This window comes from Pongo pygmaeus, chromosome 11, assembly GCF_028885625.2.
Source record: "Pongo pygmaeus isolate AG05252 chromosome 11, NHGRI_mPonPyg2-v2.0_pri, whole genome shotgun sequence".
NCBI classification, from domain to species: Eukaryota; Metazoa; Chordata; class Mammalia; order Primates; family Hominidae; genus Pongo; species Pongo pygmaeus.
In genome coordinates, this window is record NC_072384.2 from 20,783,777 (window position 1) to 20,802,915 (window position 19,139).

Sequence of the window (19,139 nt, forward strand, 5' to 3'; positions counted from 1 at the left end):
TAAATGTATATGGCGATTTTGTCTGTGGTGAATGTATGAGTGATTTTATACTTTTCTGATTTTTGCATATAACATAGTTTCCATTATCAACATTTAATTCTTTGATAAGCTGAGAATTTTATTACTCATGTGATTTATTGCATAAAGAATATGTACAGCGATTTGGGAGCTGATGGTATAATATAGGACTTTTGCTGTTTCTGTGACCATCATTATTTTTAAAATGAAAATTCTTAAGCCTTAACTATTTGCCTTTTACCCTCAATAATTCACAACTAGACTTCCTCATCATGCTTTAAAGTTTTTCCTTCATCTATTCTAATTAGCATACGATAAGAACTTATATGAAGAATGGAAACAAGGAAATAAATTGACAAGAAATTTTGCCTTGCAAAGAATAAAATAACAAAAGACTGATCAAAGCTAAACCAAACCAAGACAAACCAAAACAAAAAATAGAGAATGATTTAGCATTAAGGTTTCTGCAAATTCGTCTAAAGAAAATCATAGCTCCCTTTTTCCCACAGTAAAAAAACTTAGCTTATTAATCTCCCCCAAATTAACCAAAATGGAATAGCAGTTGTTAGCATTCGTCAACACATCATGTTAAAAATTTTCTGAGCCCAAGAGCTTCAGCCAAAGCTCTTAAAATGGAGGGATGCTATCTGGGTGATAATTGCCGAGGACTCTTTCCTGCTGTTGAAGATGCTCCCTGCATTACAGCTAATAGGGAAGACACTCAGGGTTGCCATGGTTGCTGTGGCAAACATTTTGTTCTTTCCACCAAACAATAAATGTGTTTTCACAAATGATGAAAGTAGCCTGAAGAAACTATTTGTAGTCGCCATAAAAACGCACTGCACCCACACTAGCTTCTTGTTTCTGAATTATTCTCTAAATTGGGGGTATAACGTACATACAAATAAGTACATTTGGCAAGTTGAAGGCGTTAACTAAGGCAATGTTGTCTGTAATTTTGGCTGATGTATCAATGGCTATTAACTACAAAAATTCCTATAAACTGTGCAGTTTAAATTTAAAGGATATTTAAAGAAGTTTACATTTAAAGGGAAAACTTGCATTTAAAGAAAAAATAATCTCACCTTAGAGAACATCTGGAATTGTTCAAATGTTTGACAGACAAAACATCCAAAATGATTTGGAGGCTATGTCTTAGTTATTTCTAGCATACTCCTAGCCTCATACTCCACAAACTGTATTATTTGACTTTGGAGGAATAGATGGAATAAAGAGATGCTGTACCAAAAGTCAGGCAATCTGGTTCAAGACCCAGCTCTGTTCCTGATGCCACACTAGATGAGAGATTCTCAAATGAGCTCCATCATGCAAACAGGATAGTTGGTAGCATTTCCAAGATCATAAACTAGGAAGTAGTAATGCAGGAGCTCCAGACCCAGGAAACCTGGATCCAGCACCCAGGTCTTCCCTGGGCTACAAGTGGCCTCTCAAGTGCACCAACAAATCCCTCAGGTCCTCGTCCTCCTGCTTCCTCATAAGAGCAATTCTCACTAGAAACATAATTCACCTTGACACTGTTTCCAGTATCTCAGTTGATTCTCATGGAAATCAGCAGTAGCCTTTTTAAATTTTTTCAAAGCAGCCTCAATAGGCCAAGCAGCTAACCCAGATTTATGGCTAAAGACTGCACTCCAACCCAGTTCTAATTTCAAGTCCCTGCCTGAGGTTTCAATAGGAACCAACATCTTAAAAAAGCAAGAATAGACTTGTATGCAGAATTCTAAGCGATTGTGTTTTGTTGTTGTTGTTGTTGTTGTTGTTGTTGTTGTTTTCTTTTGAGACAGAGTCTTGCTCTGTCGCCCAGGCTGGAGTGCAATGGTGTGATCTCGGCTCACTTCAACCTCTGCCTCATGGGTTGACGCGATTCTCCCAACTTAGCTTCCCGAGTAGCTGGGATTACAGGCATGTGCCACCACATCCAGCTAATTTTTGTATTTTTAGTAGAGACAGGGTTTCACCATGTTGGCCAGACTGCTCTCGAACTCCTGATCTCAGGTGATCCACTCCCCATCTCAGCCTCCCTGAGTGCTGGGATTACAGGTGTGAGCCACCATGCCCAGCTGCAAAGTTTTAAGTAAGATAAACAAAAGAAAACAAAACCAGATCTCCTGCCTCCCAGTCACTCCATGCTCACTTCTATATACCAAGACACTTATTGCTAATCCTGCATTCCAAACTGCACACACTGGGGTAGGCTGTAAGCATGAAGCAGAATAACCAGTAGAAAATGCAGAAATTCCTCAGTTTCTACATTTATTTCCACTTCTAACTCAAAAAGGGAAATAAGAAGTGATTGATGTCACACACTGGAAATGGGCACAAAATGGATTATATACCAGTCTCTGCAAAATGATATTTCACAACCGTCTTTCAAAAAAAGAGAGTACATTTAGTCCAAGATCAACTGGAGTTAAAAGTGTCATACACACACATAGCAGCATAGCATTTGCATGCCTAATCTGTTTTTTTTCTTTCTTTCTTTTTTCTTTTGACGGAGTCTTGCTCCTGTCACCCAGGCTGGAGTGCAATGGTGTGATTTCGGCTCACTGCACCCTCTGCCTCCTGGGTTCAAGGGATTCTCCTGCCTCAGCCTTCTGAGAAGCTGGGATTACAGATGCCTGCCACTACACCCAGCTAATTTTTGTATTTTTAGGAGAGACGGGGTTTCATCATGTTGGCCAGGCTAGTCTTGAACTCCTGACGTAAAGGTGATCCACCCGCCTCGTCCTCCCAAAATGCTGGGATTACAGGCATGAGCCACCACACCTGGCCACACCTGATCTGTTTTAAAAATACAGCCTGACCATTTTTTTTTTTTAAAGCCTAAAATAAACCCTATAGGAAACAAGTTTCCCAGGCAGTTACTTCTCCTGTCTTCCAGAAGGCCCTATGAAAGTACAAGCATATTCTCACAAATTACTGTGAGGCTAACTTGAATCACTAGTGACATCTTTAATTATTAAATGGTTGATGCCTCTCTAAGTAAAAGTTCTAGGTGTTTTAGGGACACAGCTACCTGGTAATTGTAATGAATAACAGAAAGAGGCTCTCCCATAAATATTGAACATTATGCAGTATGTGTAAGAGTAATAACAACATTCACAGACATACTTGTAGCACTCAGAAGGGCTTCCTGCTCCTCCCTGTAGAACAGGATCACCCATGTGTAATAGGACCTGTGGCTGGGCAAGAATCTTTGAGGAGGGAAGCTGTTGGCAAGAACCCTGGGCATAATCTTTCTGCTCCTGGGCAGGTGCAGGAAGGCTAAGGTGTTGCAGCCTGGTCCAGGCCATGCCTCCTGCATTTCCATTTCCACATTAATTAGGGACTAAGGAGTTAACGAGGGGAAAATAAAGTGGGAACTTAGCTCACGCCTGTAATCCTAGCACTTTGGGAGGCCAAGGCGGGCGGATCATCTGAGGTCAGGAATTCAAGACCAGTGTGGCCAACATGGTGAAACCCCGTCTCTACTCAAAATACAAAAATTAACAGGGCATGGTGGTGTGTGCCTGTAATCCCAGCTACTCGGGAGGCTGAGGCAGGAGAATCGCTTGAACCAGGGAAGCAGAGGTTTCAATGAGCCAAGATCATGACACTGCAATCCAGCCTGGGCAACAGAGTGGGACTTCATCACTAAATAAATAAATTAATAAATAAATAAATTAATTAATTAAGTGGGAACTTGCCAACACACCATGTGTGTTGCAAAAATGATAAACACTTGTGAGAAAATCTGGAATGACCCTGATTGAGACCAGTCTGCAGAAAACAACAAAGGAGCTTTTAAGAGGAGGTTCACGTAAGGGAGGGGTGATTTTGGATAATAATCAGACCTGGTTATTATAGTTGATGGCTGCCTAAAGAGTAATGTCTAGGGAGAGTGATTCTGTGTATGACTTAGTTTGGCTTTCCTGGAAGTCAGTTATGAAACAAGGATTTGAATGCAAGTAGTTCATTTGGGAAGTGATCCCAAGAAGATGAGGCAGGGCAGAAAGGAAAGCCCATCTATGGGACATCATCAGGACATCATCCCTATGAGTGAGCTTCATCCCAGTGGGATAGGAAGCACCTTAGGGTTATCTCATTTGAGTGGGAGGGAGCTGGGGTTTTTATACACCAACTTGGTGAGGTATTAATTGAAGGCTTCTGAAGAGCAGGGTGGCATCTAAAGCACAGAGAGAAACACCGAGAGGAGAAGCTTAGCTATTAGGGTTGAAAGTGGTCTTGTTGAGGATGTTCTCAGGTCTCTATCCAGAGCCTCTCTAGCAAGTGAACTCATCCTCCAGCTGTGGGTGCTAGACGACAACTAGAACTATCCCCTTTTCCAGAGATTTGTCCTTGGCCAAAAAGAAGCCTTCTTGCCTGGGAGCTATCACTTCCCATGTCCCCAACTCAGCGAGTGTCAGATTGATACAAAGTTCAAAAGGCCGGTCCCAGTGTCTCAAGGCATGACAGACTTTATAGTGTAGTCTGAGGTCTAGAACATCTTTGTGGCATCTGAAGGAACCTTGACTTCAGTGGAGACTATACTCTTGCTAGTATAGTCTCCCCTCTGTCTTACCCTGCTTCCCTCACGCCCTATCTCCAGAGACCACCGCCTCAAAAATTACTTCCACAAAAAGTCCTGTCTCTGCTCAGCTTCCAAGATTCTGGCTTTTGGCTGAAATGGTGAAGTCTGAGGCATATGAGCACCAACAGCCTCTGAGACAGTGTGTGCACCTGTCTTCACACTGGTGTGTCTGTCAGTGTCTATAGTGAGAAAGCTGTGTTATTATTTTGAAAGATGCTCAGTACTCAAGACAGTTTTGCTGATGTCCTCCAATAAATATCTTCCCTTTGGAAAAATGGAGGAATCAAGGCCCTGATGGAGCAGGAAAGGAGGTCTGTCTGCCTGTTTCATAGTTCAGAAGTTGTAAAAGAAGTGAGGGGGTTTGGCAGGAGGGCAGTCTGGGCTGGGAAGAATTGGAGTTCAGTCCCAAGATGGATATTCCATATTCATGACCCCTACAAACCAAGGGCTGATTCATGTGTGCATAAAAACACCCAGGCGTTTTAAAAAACTTGGATGGGAGTGTCATGTATATAAAACTTAAAGGCTTTAAAACTAATTATTCAATAAGGTAGTGAATATTTAAATTTAAATTTCACTTAAATCAAAAATTGAATTTCTTAGTCACAGTAGCCACATTTAAATACTCAGTAGTCATGTGTTGCTAGTGAATACCTTACATAGCACACTTATGCATATTTCCATCCTTGCAGAATTTTCTATCGGCCAGTGCTGCTGTAAAATTTCTCTTATAAAATGAGTAGAGGCTCAGTTCAATTTTAACTTGGCAAATCAATACACTCTAACTCTGCCCATCTGCTGCTCAGGACTAAGAGATTGTTAGTGGATTCTAGTGGATTATGTATACCTGATTTTATATATATATAGAAGATTCAGCAGCAAGGTAAAACACTGTTCCTGTTTTTAGGCTTATGGAGAAAAATTACTCTCCCAAGATTATCAAAGGGAAAAGGGAGAACTGGAATTGAAAGTGATTTGAAACTGCAGATCTCATATTGATGACATTACCACTTACATTTTTTTTCTCATGAGCAATATACTTTATGCACAGTTGAGCATATTACATTTAACTTACATTCTTGGAGCAATTTTCTTTTAAAAGACAGTGTCTGGTCGAATTCTGGTGTTTTTGAGTTTAAAAGGTCACTTTCTACCTTGTGACTTTGGATAAGTGATTTCTCTACTTCTATAAAAATAGTATGGTTAGTGTCTACCGTACCAAGGATAAAATTATATATATATATATATATATATACATATATATATATATATATACATATATATATATATATATATATACATATATATATATATATATACTCACAGGCATCACAACTATGGACACAAAATGATTAAATATGAGTGTATTGAATTGTATTACTGTGAAAGAGACAGAGAGAAAGGAGAGAAAGAGGAGAGAGAGAAGGAGAGGAAGAGATAAAGGGATAGAATGAAGATTTATAGACATGGTTGATTATTCTCTATCAGATAATGAATCTAAATTCAGCGATGGTAATTCCATCCTCCTTGACTGTGATTGTTTCAGGACTGGACGGAAGACCAAATTGTGGAAGCTGGTGAAATAGGAAAGGGTGATTCTGGGTCTTGGATCCTTGAAGAGTTTCAGTGCTCTAAGAAGTGCTTCCCAAAGTTTTGTGAGCATCAGAATCACTTAAGGAACTTGGGACAACATAGGTTTCTACTGCCAGAATTTCTAATTTAGTAGGTTGGTATGAGTCTAGATAATCTACATTTTTATCAAGTTCCTAGGAGATGTTCATTATGCTGCTATTCCAGGGCTCACGCTCTGATAGCTTAAAAAACAAGCCACAGGATGTCGTGGTCTCATTGATTCCCAGAATGTTGTAAAGCTGGCTGAGATGTTGGGCAGGCTTATCAGTTCCAGGACAATGCTGCCACTGAGGATGGTACTGTTGAATTAAATCTGCCAGCCCTGGAGCCTGCCCTTTTTGAGAATTTCCTTTTGTTTTTAATAATTAATTTTTACCTTTAATCCCTTTGTAATGAAAAAAAAAACCCACAGATACAAAAAGTCTCACAAAATGAATGTTCAGCTTAATAAAGTATTATAGGGTAAAGGATCTTGTAACCACCCTGTTCTGGAAATGGATATATGAATGCCTTTCAATCTTTATGTGCCTAATCTGAATAATTTAATATTTTTCAACCAGTGTGAGCTGGATTTTCTGTTATTTACACACAGAAGCACACCAATAAAGATACCCCAGAATGCTTTCTGATTGCTGCGGATATTTTTTGTAGAAAAGATTCATTGGAAGCCAGTCCTTAGCAAAACAAATGATAAAAGTTCTTTGATAAAATCTGGATTTTTAATGAAACATTTTCATTGGCTAGAAAATTCAAGTCCAGACATGATCAACCAATTGTGTAGATGAATATAACTGAAATAAGCAAGGAGTGAGATACTCAAAAGGAGAAATGAGGAGGGGGTCACCATAAAAGAAGGAGTCTTCAAATTGAAAATCTGGAGAAAGATGAACTAAAGGATTATATTAACTCCCATTTTCTGTTTCTTTGGCATTTGTTATATGTTACCATTTTCACTTCTCATGGAGAATTCAGTAAACCTAAACTCATCTTTTTAAGGACATGTCCACAATGTTTAAGTGAAAGGCTTCTCGAGAAGAAGAAGTATCCAACAACATATTCAGTAGACTCCTTCTAACTATTCCTGGTTAGACAAAGGAAAAACATCTACCACACAATGTTCTAGCTGAATATAGCTTATTTCCTCCTAAATGTGACACGCATTGAAAACATTGTAAACTGACATTGTAAATTGCTGTTGTAAATTGCCAATCACTAGACAAATATAAGTCACTAATAATCATGCTCTTAATTCTATTCTTACAGTTTTGTTGCAATGCTTTAAGTTAAATTCAATGAACTAATGAATTAAAGAAGCTTTTGTCTCTTTGCAAAGTGTTAGAAACATCAAAGTGATGGTTCACTGCATTTCATGGAGTGCTACTTAGAAGTCATCGCAACCTGGCCTTTCAAAGGAAGTGACTTACAATCAGGAAAAAAAAAAAGTAAAGGATGAAGTACATGAATTTCGCTTCTTTCTTGGAACTTTTTTTTTTGTGCCAAATGGTGATGTTCAAATCTTTTGATTAGTAGCCAGTAACAAATTTTCTACAATCGCTTTCCTTCTCCTCCTCCTTATCACGTGGTTTTGCAATTAGCTAGCCTGAATAGAGGGCTATCACATTGAATTTGCCTCCATCTGAGACAGGGTCCCAAGGCTCCTATTAAATAGCAGAAGGTTTCTGTCCTGTATCTTTCAATGATCTATAGCTGTCCTAGTAAAAGAAGAGGCCTAAGGCATTGTTTAAATATCCAGGTCAAGGTTAGTTTTTCCCTCAGGCATATTAGGCCACACAGTATGATTTTAGGGGCATTCAAAAGGCAAGATATATAGATTTCTCTTTCTTCCTTGATGTCTGAAAATCTATCCTTTTAGTTAAAATACTGAGAATCCTAGGGGAATACCAAAGTTACCTGAAAGCTAATTATGTCAAGAGCACCTTTATTCAGACTAAGATCTCACATCAACATCAATACAGATATTGATTAATGTGGAGTAGACAGACCTAGATTCAAATTCAAGCCCTACCAAAATTAGCTGTGTAGTTTTGGGCCACTGACTTAACCTCTCTGACTCTGTTTCTCCATCTTAAAAAATGAGAAAAATGAGTACCAGCGTACTGAAGTGATGATAGAAATGAAGAACAAAAGTTTTCAGCACAGTTCCTTCTTTTTAACAACTTAGCCAACTTTGATTTCTTTCTACTCTCTCCTACCCCTAAGATCCACAGTAAATAAGTCATAGAGGTGAGAATTGAAATAACAAAAGTTTCAGTGATACTCTAGAATGCTGCATCTCAAATTTCAATTTGCAGAAGCACCAGCTGTTAATGCATGGGTTCTGATCCAGGAGTTCTGGGTAGAAGCCAAGATTCTGCATTTGTAACAAGCTCCTGGTGGATGTCCCAGCTTCTACCCACCATACACAATTCGAGTGGGAAGGGAGAGTGTGATGAACCAGACGAAAGCATAGATTTGGATGCTTACCATGCCTGGGGCAGCTAGGACAGGACACAAGAAAGGAAAGGTGCTGAAAAGAGAGAAGGGTGGTTCACAGGGAGAGGGGGTAATCCACTGAACGATTTCTGTATAGCTTACTGTCTTTTAAAACACATTAGAGGCTGGGCTCAGTGGCTCATGCCTGTAATATCAGCACTTTGGGAGGCCAGGGCAGGTGGATCACCTAAGGTCTGGAGTTCGACACCAGCCTGACCAATATTGTGAAACCCTGTCTCTACTAAAAATTGAAAATTAGCCGGGCACAGTGGCATGTACCTGTAGTCCCAGCTACTCAGGAGGCTGAGACAGGAGAATTGCTTGAACCTGGGAGGCAGAGGTTACAGTGAGCCGAGATTATGCCACAGCACCCCAGCCTGGGTGACAGAGTGAGACTCCGTCTCAAAAAATAATAATAATAATAAATTAAAATATATATGTATACACACACACACATAAAAATAAAAAATAAAACAGAGTAGATTATATCTATATTCTGTGGGGCTTAATAAATCCAGATAGAAGACTCATGTTGTCTCCAGAGAGCAGACGTTGTAGTGTTGTTTATGAAATTGGGTTCCCAGGATTTTCACCTTGTAATCTGGAACAAGTCCCTAGACAGCTGATATGCTAATTGTGTAAATGAACCCTGATTTCTGCTTGCTTCCAACCCTCATCTCCTCATGGATGGCCTGATGACATCAAGATGAAAACCAACTTCAGAAGACCTTTAGGATCCTTAGCAATTTGTAACAAGTACTGCCCAAGGAAGTGGTATGGGGGGTGGTAAGTGTGCATGGAATCTGTGCCAAAGTGGGAGGTAAGGATTTTAAATCTTTTTATATGTCCATGAGCCCAGGGAGCTGAAAATGCCTTGACATAAGAAATCAAATTCTCCATGGCAACAAAACTGTCATGCTAGAAACACACAATCTCAGCTTACACAGGCAAGCATCTCAAAAAATATATTGAGTGAGGAAGATGGATTAAAATTTCAAGGAACAAATGATAAACATACCTGTTTTCAAACTCTATTTGGAAAAAAAAACATGCAGTAGAAAAATACAAACCTCTCCTCTCATGGGGCCAAAGACGTCTATTTCTATTTTCCTTTTAATCATCTAAAGTAACTTAAATCCTTCCCCTTCATTTTCAAGAAGGCCTAACCCACAACTCCATGGCTTCATGCTATACCACCAACCCCTGCACTTCCTGCTGACAGTAAGTGCTTCTCTGAAGCCCAGCTGACTCTAATGCCCAGATCAAAAGCTTTCTTGCCACAAAACAAATCACATTTGACAAAGACTGATCCATCCTAAGCCACAATTATATAGATTGAGTTGGCAACCTAAGTTAATGGTGATCTGACCTCCAGTTTAATGTATTTTGTTGTTTTCTTTTTCTTTTTTCCAGAAGCAATTAGTTCTCTTCCTTGCTTTTCGTTTTCTTTGTGTGTGATGAGATGAAGGCTGAAGTGTTTGTGGAAGCGAGACAACAAATTTCTATTTGCAAATCCCTTCTATCAATGAGATAGCAGCATTATAGTTGGGCTTTAACTATTAATCCCCTCATGTGCTGGATTGCCCAGACCTTGACAGGCACAGCAATACCTACAGCCCAACAGCTGTTTCCAAGGGTGTGTTTTCTCTCAGAAAAATTAGTTTGTTATTGATGGAACTCATTAAACTTGGTTTACTTAGAGTTGGGGGAGCTCATCGGATAACATTTGCCCAGCACATTTTTCCTTTAGTCTTTATTTCAATGTTTGAGTTGGTCTCTTCTGCTATGGCAAACTGATCAGTTGTGCACACTTTCTTCCTGGGTATAGGGCAGACCTGTGTCTGTCTGAGTTCTGAGCACACGTGGGGGTAAAGTGTTCCCTAGTCATTTATGTTCAATGTTTGCCAAGGTTTCATATAATTATCAAGGGACTCAGCAATTTTCAATGATGCCCAAAAACTTGCAGAGGAGCTCATCAGTGTGAAATAGTTCAGCAGTGATGAGGTACAAGGATATTATTGAGTACATTCTATCCTTTTGAGGGGGATTTGATGCTCTGAAAGTCATGGGTTTTACAATATAAATTTCATCCTGAGTGGGATACCCAGTGGGATACCAGGATGTTCCTTGACAAGAGTGTTGGAAGGCTGAACGGTGTAGAGTAGAAGAAATTCACTAATTACTGTAATAAATGAACCAATGAATAAATGTTGTTAAGAAAACACTATCTAAAGCTTTGAAATCATAAGAAAATATAGTATGATCTTTCAGTATCCTCCTGGGACAATTTGAAGCAAATCCATTTAACAATTATTTAATTCTCCAGAAAAATGCACATGTCATTTGGTTTGGCTAGTTCCTGGGTGATTAGAGCTTAGATACTGTGAAGTAGTCACATGCTAACTTATAAATGTGTGTCCAATAGGGAAGGTATAACCCCCAAGTTTTATAACCCTGTAAGACATTGTGATGGTTAGTATTAGGTGTCAAGTTGACTGGGTTAAGGGATATCCAGACAGCTGGTAAAGTGTTATTTTTGGTTATATCTGTCAGGGTGTTTATGGAAAATATTGGCATTTGAATCAGTAGAAAGATTCACCCTCACCAATGTGAGCAGGCACCATCCAATCCATTGAGGGACCAGATAGAACAAAAAGGCAGAGGAAAGGTAAATTTTCTCTCTCTTTCCTGGGGCTGGAATATTCATCTTCTTTTGTTCCTGGACATCAGAACTCCAGGTTCTTGGGTCCTTGGGCTCTGGGACTGATAACAGTGGTTCCTTAATTTCTCAGACCTTGGGCCTCAGATGGAGAGTCACACCACTGGTTCCCCCAGTTCTCAGATCTTTGGACTCAGACTGAATTACACCACCAGCCTCCCTCTTCTCCAGCTTACAGACAGCATATCATGGGACTTCTTAGCCTCCATAATCATGTGAGCCCATTTTCATAATAAATGATTTTATATATATGTATATATGTGTGTATGTGTATATATATGTATTTGTGTGTGTGTGTGTGTGTGTGTGTGTGTGTATCCCATTGGTTCTGTTTCTCTGGAGAATCTTGACTAATACATACATTAACTAGTTTTGTATCTACCTAGCCATTTTATTCCAATATTATTTTCTTCCACCTCCCCCCACCCTCACCAAATGTCTCTGAATACGCAGTTCCCAAAAAATTCTCTTTGAATTAGCTTTACCATTTTGCTGGTTCCTGCCTTAATAAGTTTAATACACACACACACAAACACACACACATATACACACGATGTGCTGACTTTATATTTGTATGAGAGCTATGAGTTTATATTTGTACGAGAGCTATGTTTTTAACTTATTGAAAATTATACTTTGACAAGTATTTATTACTCACTTATTTTAAACTATTCCCTGGGGATTAAAATAATGCATGCATATCTTAGTACCTACTCTTTAAGAGTTTAAATGTAATTCTGAACACATTTGTGTTTGTGAGTGTGTATGTGAGGGAGAGAGAGTGTGTGTAAAATCTAGTGTTTGGATATTTAGAAGGGGCAGGGGTTTGGTGTTGAGTGGTAGAGCTGAAGGAGGCAGGTTCACCATACCCTCTCGGAAGAGAGAATAGAATGAGGCTATATAAAGCAGACCATTGTGACTGCATCTATTAGCAAATCTGTTAGGGAGGAGAACATGCTGGAAGTTGAAATGTTGAGGCAGAATATTATAAAATATAGCCCAGTGTATTGAACAAGGCAGAGTGGAGAAATGCCCAGCACACTCAGAGTGATTGCTCATTGCTTTCCAAAGTAAATGATACTTTTTTGGATATGACACTGCTGTAACTTGAATGTTTGTCCTGTGAAACTCATGTGGAAACTTAATCCCCAATGTGGCAGTATTGAGAGGTGCAGCCCATAAGAGGTGATTGATTAGCTCATGAGTATTCTGACCTCATGAATAGATTAATCCATTCACTAATTAATGGATTAATGGTTTAATGGATTAATGGGTTGTCATGGGAGCAGGACTGGTGGTTTTATAAGATGAAGGAGAGGGACCTGAGCTACCATGTTAGAGCACTCAGGCACCTTGCTATGTGATGCCCTGGGCTGTCTCGAGACTCTGCAGAGTCCCCATAAGCAAGAGGACCCTGACCAAATCTGCCCCCCTTGACCTCGGACTTCTCAACTTCTATCACTGTAAGAAATAACTTTCTTTTCTTTGTAAGTTACCCAGTTTTAGCTATTCTTATATAAGAAACTGAAATGGGCTAAGATATCTAAAGCACAGACAAAAGACAAAAATGAACAAGTGGGACTATATCAAACTTAAAACCTTCTGTACAAAAAAGAAAAAGAATTAAAAAAATTAAAAGGCAACCTATCTAATTGGAGAAAATATTTGCAAACCAAATATCTCATAAGGGGTTAATACCCAAACATTTAAAGAACAAGTACAACTCAGTAGCAAAAAAACAAATAACCCAATTTAAAAATGAGCAAAAGACTAAATTGAGGTTTTTCCAAGCAAGGCATACAAATGGCCAACAGGCACACAGAAAGATATTCAACACCGCTAATCATCAGGAAAATAGAAATCAAAAGCACAATGAGACGTCACCTCACACCCGTTAGGGTGGCTCTTATAAAGAAGGAGATAAGTGTTGGTGAGGAGGTGGAGAAAACAGAACTCTTTTACACTGTTGTTGGGAATGTAAATTAGTATAGTTATAAAAAATGGTATGGAGGTTTCTAAAAAAAAAGAAACTACCATAAAATCCAGTAGTACAACTACTTTGTATATATCTGAAGGAAATGAAATCAGTATCTGAAAGAGATATCTGCAATCCAATGTTCATTGCAGCATTAGTCATAGCAGCCAAGATACGGAAGTGACCTAAGTGTTTCTTGATCAATAAAGGGATAAAAAAATTGTGGCATTTATATAAAGGAATATTATTCATCCATAAAAAAGAAAACCTGCCACTTGCAACATCATAGATGAGCCTAGTAGGCATTGTACTAAGTGAAATGATCCAGGCACAGAAAGACAAATACTGCATTACCTCACTTATGTGAGGAATCTGAAAAATGTTGAACTCAGAGAAGCAGAGAGTAGAACAGTGGTTGCCAGGGACTGGGGTGTGAAGAAAATGGAGAGATGTTGGTCAAGGTACAAACTTGCACTTATAAAATGAATATATTCTCTGGATATAATTGTACAGCATGGTGACTATAGTTAATAATACTCTATTGTATGCTTGACTTTTGCTAAGAGTAGATCTTCTGTTCTCACTACAAAACAAAGAAAAGGATAACTACACGAGGTGATGGATGTGTTAACTAATTTGATTGTGGTAATTATTTCAAAATGCATGCATATCAAATCATCACTTCGTACACTGTAAATGTATACAGTTTTATTTGTCAATTATACTTTAATCACATAGGAGGGAGGGAAGTAAGTGAACTAATAAAAATTACACACAGCTTTCCCTATCTAAAACACTGAAGTTATTCTGGCTTTCTGGGCAGGACAGTGTTGTGGTGCTGTGGCCAATAGCACCACACAGATTCAAATCACTTGGGTGAAAGCCTGGCATGGCCATTGCTTTCCTCTCTGTGTCACCTATGAATGAGAGATCACAATGACATCTACATAAAGGGTAGTTGTGAGTATAGAATTGGTGTACCTTAAGGGCTCAAAACAGTGAGGGCTCATGGGAAGTGCTCAATATAGTGGTGTTATGATTTTTAGTTGTGCGCTGCCAGGCATCAGCTTACAACCGGGGGAAGAGGAAGGGTGTAATTCTTAGGCACACAATCTCACCATCCAGAGAGATGCTCCTTTACATCTGCACATATATTTGAGAGCATCTGAGATTGCAAACCATGTAGTACAATTTGCTCTTTTGGATATATTTCATGTCTTTTCTTTGTAAAACAAAAGATAAGTTTTAAAGGAAGACACATTAAAAAGGAGTGTTCATTGAGACAGTGTTATAATTGCTTCTAAGCCATGTCAGTGGATAGACAGGACATAAGTTTGGTCTTAAAAGGAAGAAAATAAATCAGTACTTTGTACTGATATTTCCAATATGAACAAAAATTATAAGTTTTCTTCTTAACTTTCTAAATTTTATATTTTTCCACTCATGAAACAAAATCTGTTCTTAATAGTTTAGTATAATGACTTTCAAGTTTTATCTTAATATATCTGTATACCACATATGTATATATTTGTACATGACTGTATATGCATGTATATGTTACTATATCCATCTATATAAACATATATATTCATCCTACTACATATGAATATATTTATATAACCAACCCTGTATATATCCACCTCTTTGTATATGAGAGACTCTGACTGTATATATTCAACTACATATATGTGTGTATATATATACATTTTACTCTATATATTATATACACATATATATCACATACATGGTTTATTTAATATAAATACATATCTGGACATATTTAACAAAATAATTATGTTAATATTATTACTAATGACAAATGTTAGCTGTCGATCAGTATCACAGTTTGTAATTGTATGGTAATGGTACTATCCATGTTAACTCTTTATGAATACTGTTTGTGCCTATTTGTGCCAACTGTGTGTCAAGGATCTAGAACAATGCCTGACAAATACTAGGTACTCAATAATTATTAATAGAAGGATTTTTTACTCATGAATTCCTCCATTGTAGCAATTTGCAACTCTTGTTTCATTTTAGAATCACCTGGAAAGCTTTTGTTTCTTCACTTTATCAACATCCTTGCTTGGGTCCCATCCAAGATAATTAATTCAGAACATAGGAAAAATGGGCTCAGGCAATGCTCCTTGTAAAGCTCTCCAGGTGATTCAAATGCACAGCCCTGGGGTGAGAACCACTGATCTCATATCTCCCTGAGACAGCGTTTAATTCCCGCTGAGGGCCGTGGTTGGGCCTCGGTGAGTAAAGGAGAGGCTGTTCCCCTTCAGAGTCTTGGAATATGCACTAGAGGATGAGTTCTAGGTCAGTGCATCCCAACTGTATCACTATGTCTTCTGCTTGGCCTTCCTGATTTAGACTCTTGTTGGGAAATGGAAGAAAAGTGAACCTCTCTGTATACTCATGCTAGCCTTGGATTCAGGCACTCAAATTCCCCGGTGAGCCAAACAATTATAATAAGTTGGAGCAGAGACACTTGTCCTCATTCAATATCTGTCTGTCAGGGAGACAGCTGGCCTGTGATCAGACCCACAGCTTCCCCCAGAAACTGCCCAGGAGCTATTAGGCAGTAGTAATTGCTTTTTGCTGGTGCACAATTTGGGTGAGATGGAGACAACTCCTTTCTCTGGAAGCTCTGTTGGAAACCATGTTAAATTCTGCCAACCTGTGTTTCTTCCTGAAATGGAAAGTGGGCTTCCTGCTCCAGTTCAGTTCTCTATCCTGCTGTGAGAAAGATATTTTGGATATGCAAGTCTGATCTTAATCTGCACATAATTTTATAAGGCAGACATTCCTGGGCCACTTTACAGATAAAAAACTGAGGTTGGGAGAGGTAAGTGACTTGTACACAGTCAGAGTTTTTAAGTGGTATACCCCGCATTTGAACTGTGGTTGATTGATTAGTTTTTAATTTTATTTTCTTGCTGCTACGCCCCTTTTCATTCTGTACTAGTGAAGCGATTTGTTAACGGGATGAATATAAACAAGAACTTTGAATTCAGATAACCTAGGTTTGAATGCAAGCATTTCCCCAGACTAGTTTTGCTGTCTTGGGAAACTGATGCCTCAGGAACCCTACCGGAAGGTAAAAGGTAATAATGCTCGCAACAGCTTTGTGAGGACTAAATATCATAATAAAACTAAAATGCTTAATCAAATTTTTGGCACAGAATATTCAGCAAAGGACATTAGTACAAAATTTTAATTGAAATTTTCCTGTTGAATCTTTGGCCATTCTTTTGTTTTTAGAATATTATTCTTAAACAGCTTTCTCAACAAAACAGTGACACTAGCTAACTTTTAAATTATGAATCCCATTTTCATAGAAAACTGGTGAAATGAGGTACAAGACAAACAGGAAACAAACATACAAGCAAAAACTATAAATCAATCTCACTAATAATGGAGATTAAAATTATAAATTAAAGTGTTAACAAATTAAATTAGTTAGCGTGTAAAAAAAAAAAAAACACAACAACCAATTAGAACTTATTCCAGAATGCAAAGATGGTTCAATATTGCAAAAACCTACTAATGTAACCTACTTAAGATATCAATGGAAAATATACTTTCAATTAATAGTATTTTTATATTTTAAAAATCAGCAATATTAATTTTCAAGTAAAATTAAACTTCTTGAAAGAAAATTTAATAAACATTCATTATAAATATTTTATTATAAAACATGTTTTGATATCTATTTATGTTAGCTATGGAAATATAAAAATAAAGCAAATGCTTTTTATAAAGTAATTTTCACAAAGACTTCTTGTGATAATCAAAAAAGGATATTGTGATTTGGGTGAACACAAGTCAGCATACCTTGAATGACTATTATGCTATGGAAGTATGCTTACATTAGATTTTCACTCCTCTCCTCCTAAATATTTTCCTGAAGACAGCCATTGGACATGATTTCAGTGTCTGAGAGTGCTCACTTTCCTTCATCTACCCACCATGTAATTATTTAGTGCTTGGCATTAGGATTTCAGTCAGCCTACTTACCAACTCTCCAGTTGAGTTGAGCTGGGCTGTGAGCGCCAGTGAGGTCTGAGGAACTGGAAAAAGCCATTGGAGAAAGCAGGGATGCTAGTGGATCATCACAGTTGTCTATAATGATAGGAGGAGAGAGGGAGAGAGACCAGATTCTATTAGCAAGAAACACTCCATAAGAAGAGAAGTTGAGAAATTAACTACCATCATTTATTAACCACCTGCTCTGAACAAGGTCAGGTACTCGCTGTTTCCATGTGTTACTGCATCTACTCCTCACAGAACCCTTGAAGGACAGGTCCAGCTTTCTTTCACAGATAGGGAAAATTAAGTTCAAAAATGTCAAGTAGATTGTCCAAGGTCCCAATGCTAGAAAATAGTGCAGCCAGAATTGTCACCCAGATTTGTCTGACTCAAAAACCCAACTAGCTACATTTCTTTAATAAGCCACTCGAGCAAAGCCTCAAATTATTGCTATCGAGATTATTCTATAAGAAGTGAGATGATTAAAAGGGGGAAACATTGTTTGACTACTCTCCCATCTTCGGTCCCTAAGAGCTCCCGTAATAATTGTGTCTAGAGGAGTAGGATAACTTAAAATGTCTTATTCCCAGTTGTGTGAAAGTCTTCAGAAAACAATTTGCTTATTCTAAGAACTTATGTCTATTCCATGAAGCAGTAGTGAATAGTCCTAGATCTTGTATATTCTGAATCTGATATTTACTTCAACAGCTATCTTTCCAACCTATCCTAAATATGGAAAGTATTCTTTCTAAGGATTCTTTGATGAGGCCCAAATGTGGGACAGGGTGGGACCATGAGCAAAGATGCTTGCCTTGACAAGGTAGATATACCCCTCCGGGTTGACACTGATGCCCTGACCATCCAATCTCATGGAGAGGAACTGCTCTTCACTCTTAGTATATTGTTGCCATGGTTGGAATTTTTGTCATTCCCCAAACTCATGATGAGATCTAATGTCATTGTAACAATATTAAGAGTTGGGGCCTTTCAGAGATGATTAGGCTGTGAGGGCTCCACCCTCATTGGGTTAGGTTTACTGCTTTAATAAAAGAGTTTTCAGGAGTGGGTTGTCTCTCTCATTCTCTTGTCTTCTGCCATATGATGATGCAACAAGAGAGCTCTCACCAGATACCAGAACCTTGATATTCAACTTCTCAGCCTTTAGAACTGTAAACCAATAAATTTCTGTTCCTTATAAATTGCTCAGTCTCAGACATTCTGTTATAGCAATACAAAATGGTCTAAGACAATTGGTCATCTAAGTTTTTTGTAAGAATTCACTTATCTGTTTGTATTTTCCACTGGGTGACACACATTTTGTGGGACCCTAGCAGAGAATCTGTTACATAACAAGCCTTTGATAAAGGTTTGTTGAAAGAATGGGATCGTGAGCTAAAGAAATAAGAAAGGAAAGAATGGGAGGCAGGATCAAGTAGTCAATCTACCAACCAATTAGTCAGTATAATATTACCAACATTCTTTTCCTATTTTTTGTCTTGTACACATTTAATTTTATAGGACATTGAACAATGACTTCATGAAATCTGGACATACCTCACTCAAAACAAGTTTAAAATGTGCCATTTAGTTTGAAGGTAAACTTCATGGTAGTAAAGGCTCTTGGGAAGAATTGGTTTGATTTCTTTTTTTTTTTTTAAAGAACATTTACATAAGAT

At 38.2% G+C, this 19,139-nt stretch overlaps 1 protein-coding gene across 1 annotated transcript in view; it reads right to left on the minus strand.

The window, feature by feature from the left end:
* Positions 1–19,139, minus strand: part of CNTNAP5 (contactin associated protein family member 5) — an 874,937-nt gene that overhangs the window by 666,193 nt on the left and 189,605 nt on the right. The window contains exon 2 of the mRNA XM_054478744.1: positions 17,452–17,556. Coding sequence (XP_054334719.1) covers positions 17,452–17,556 — 105 coding nt within the window. The remainder of the gene's footprint in view (positions 1–17,451; positions 17,557–19,139) is intronic.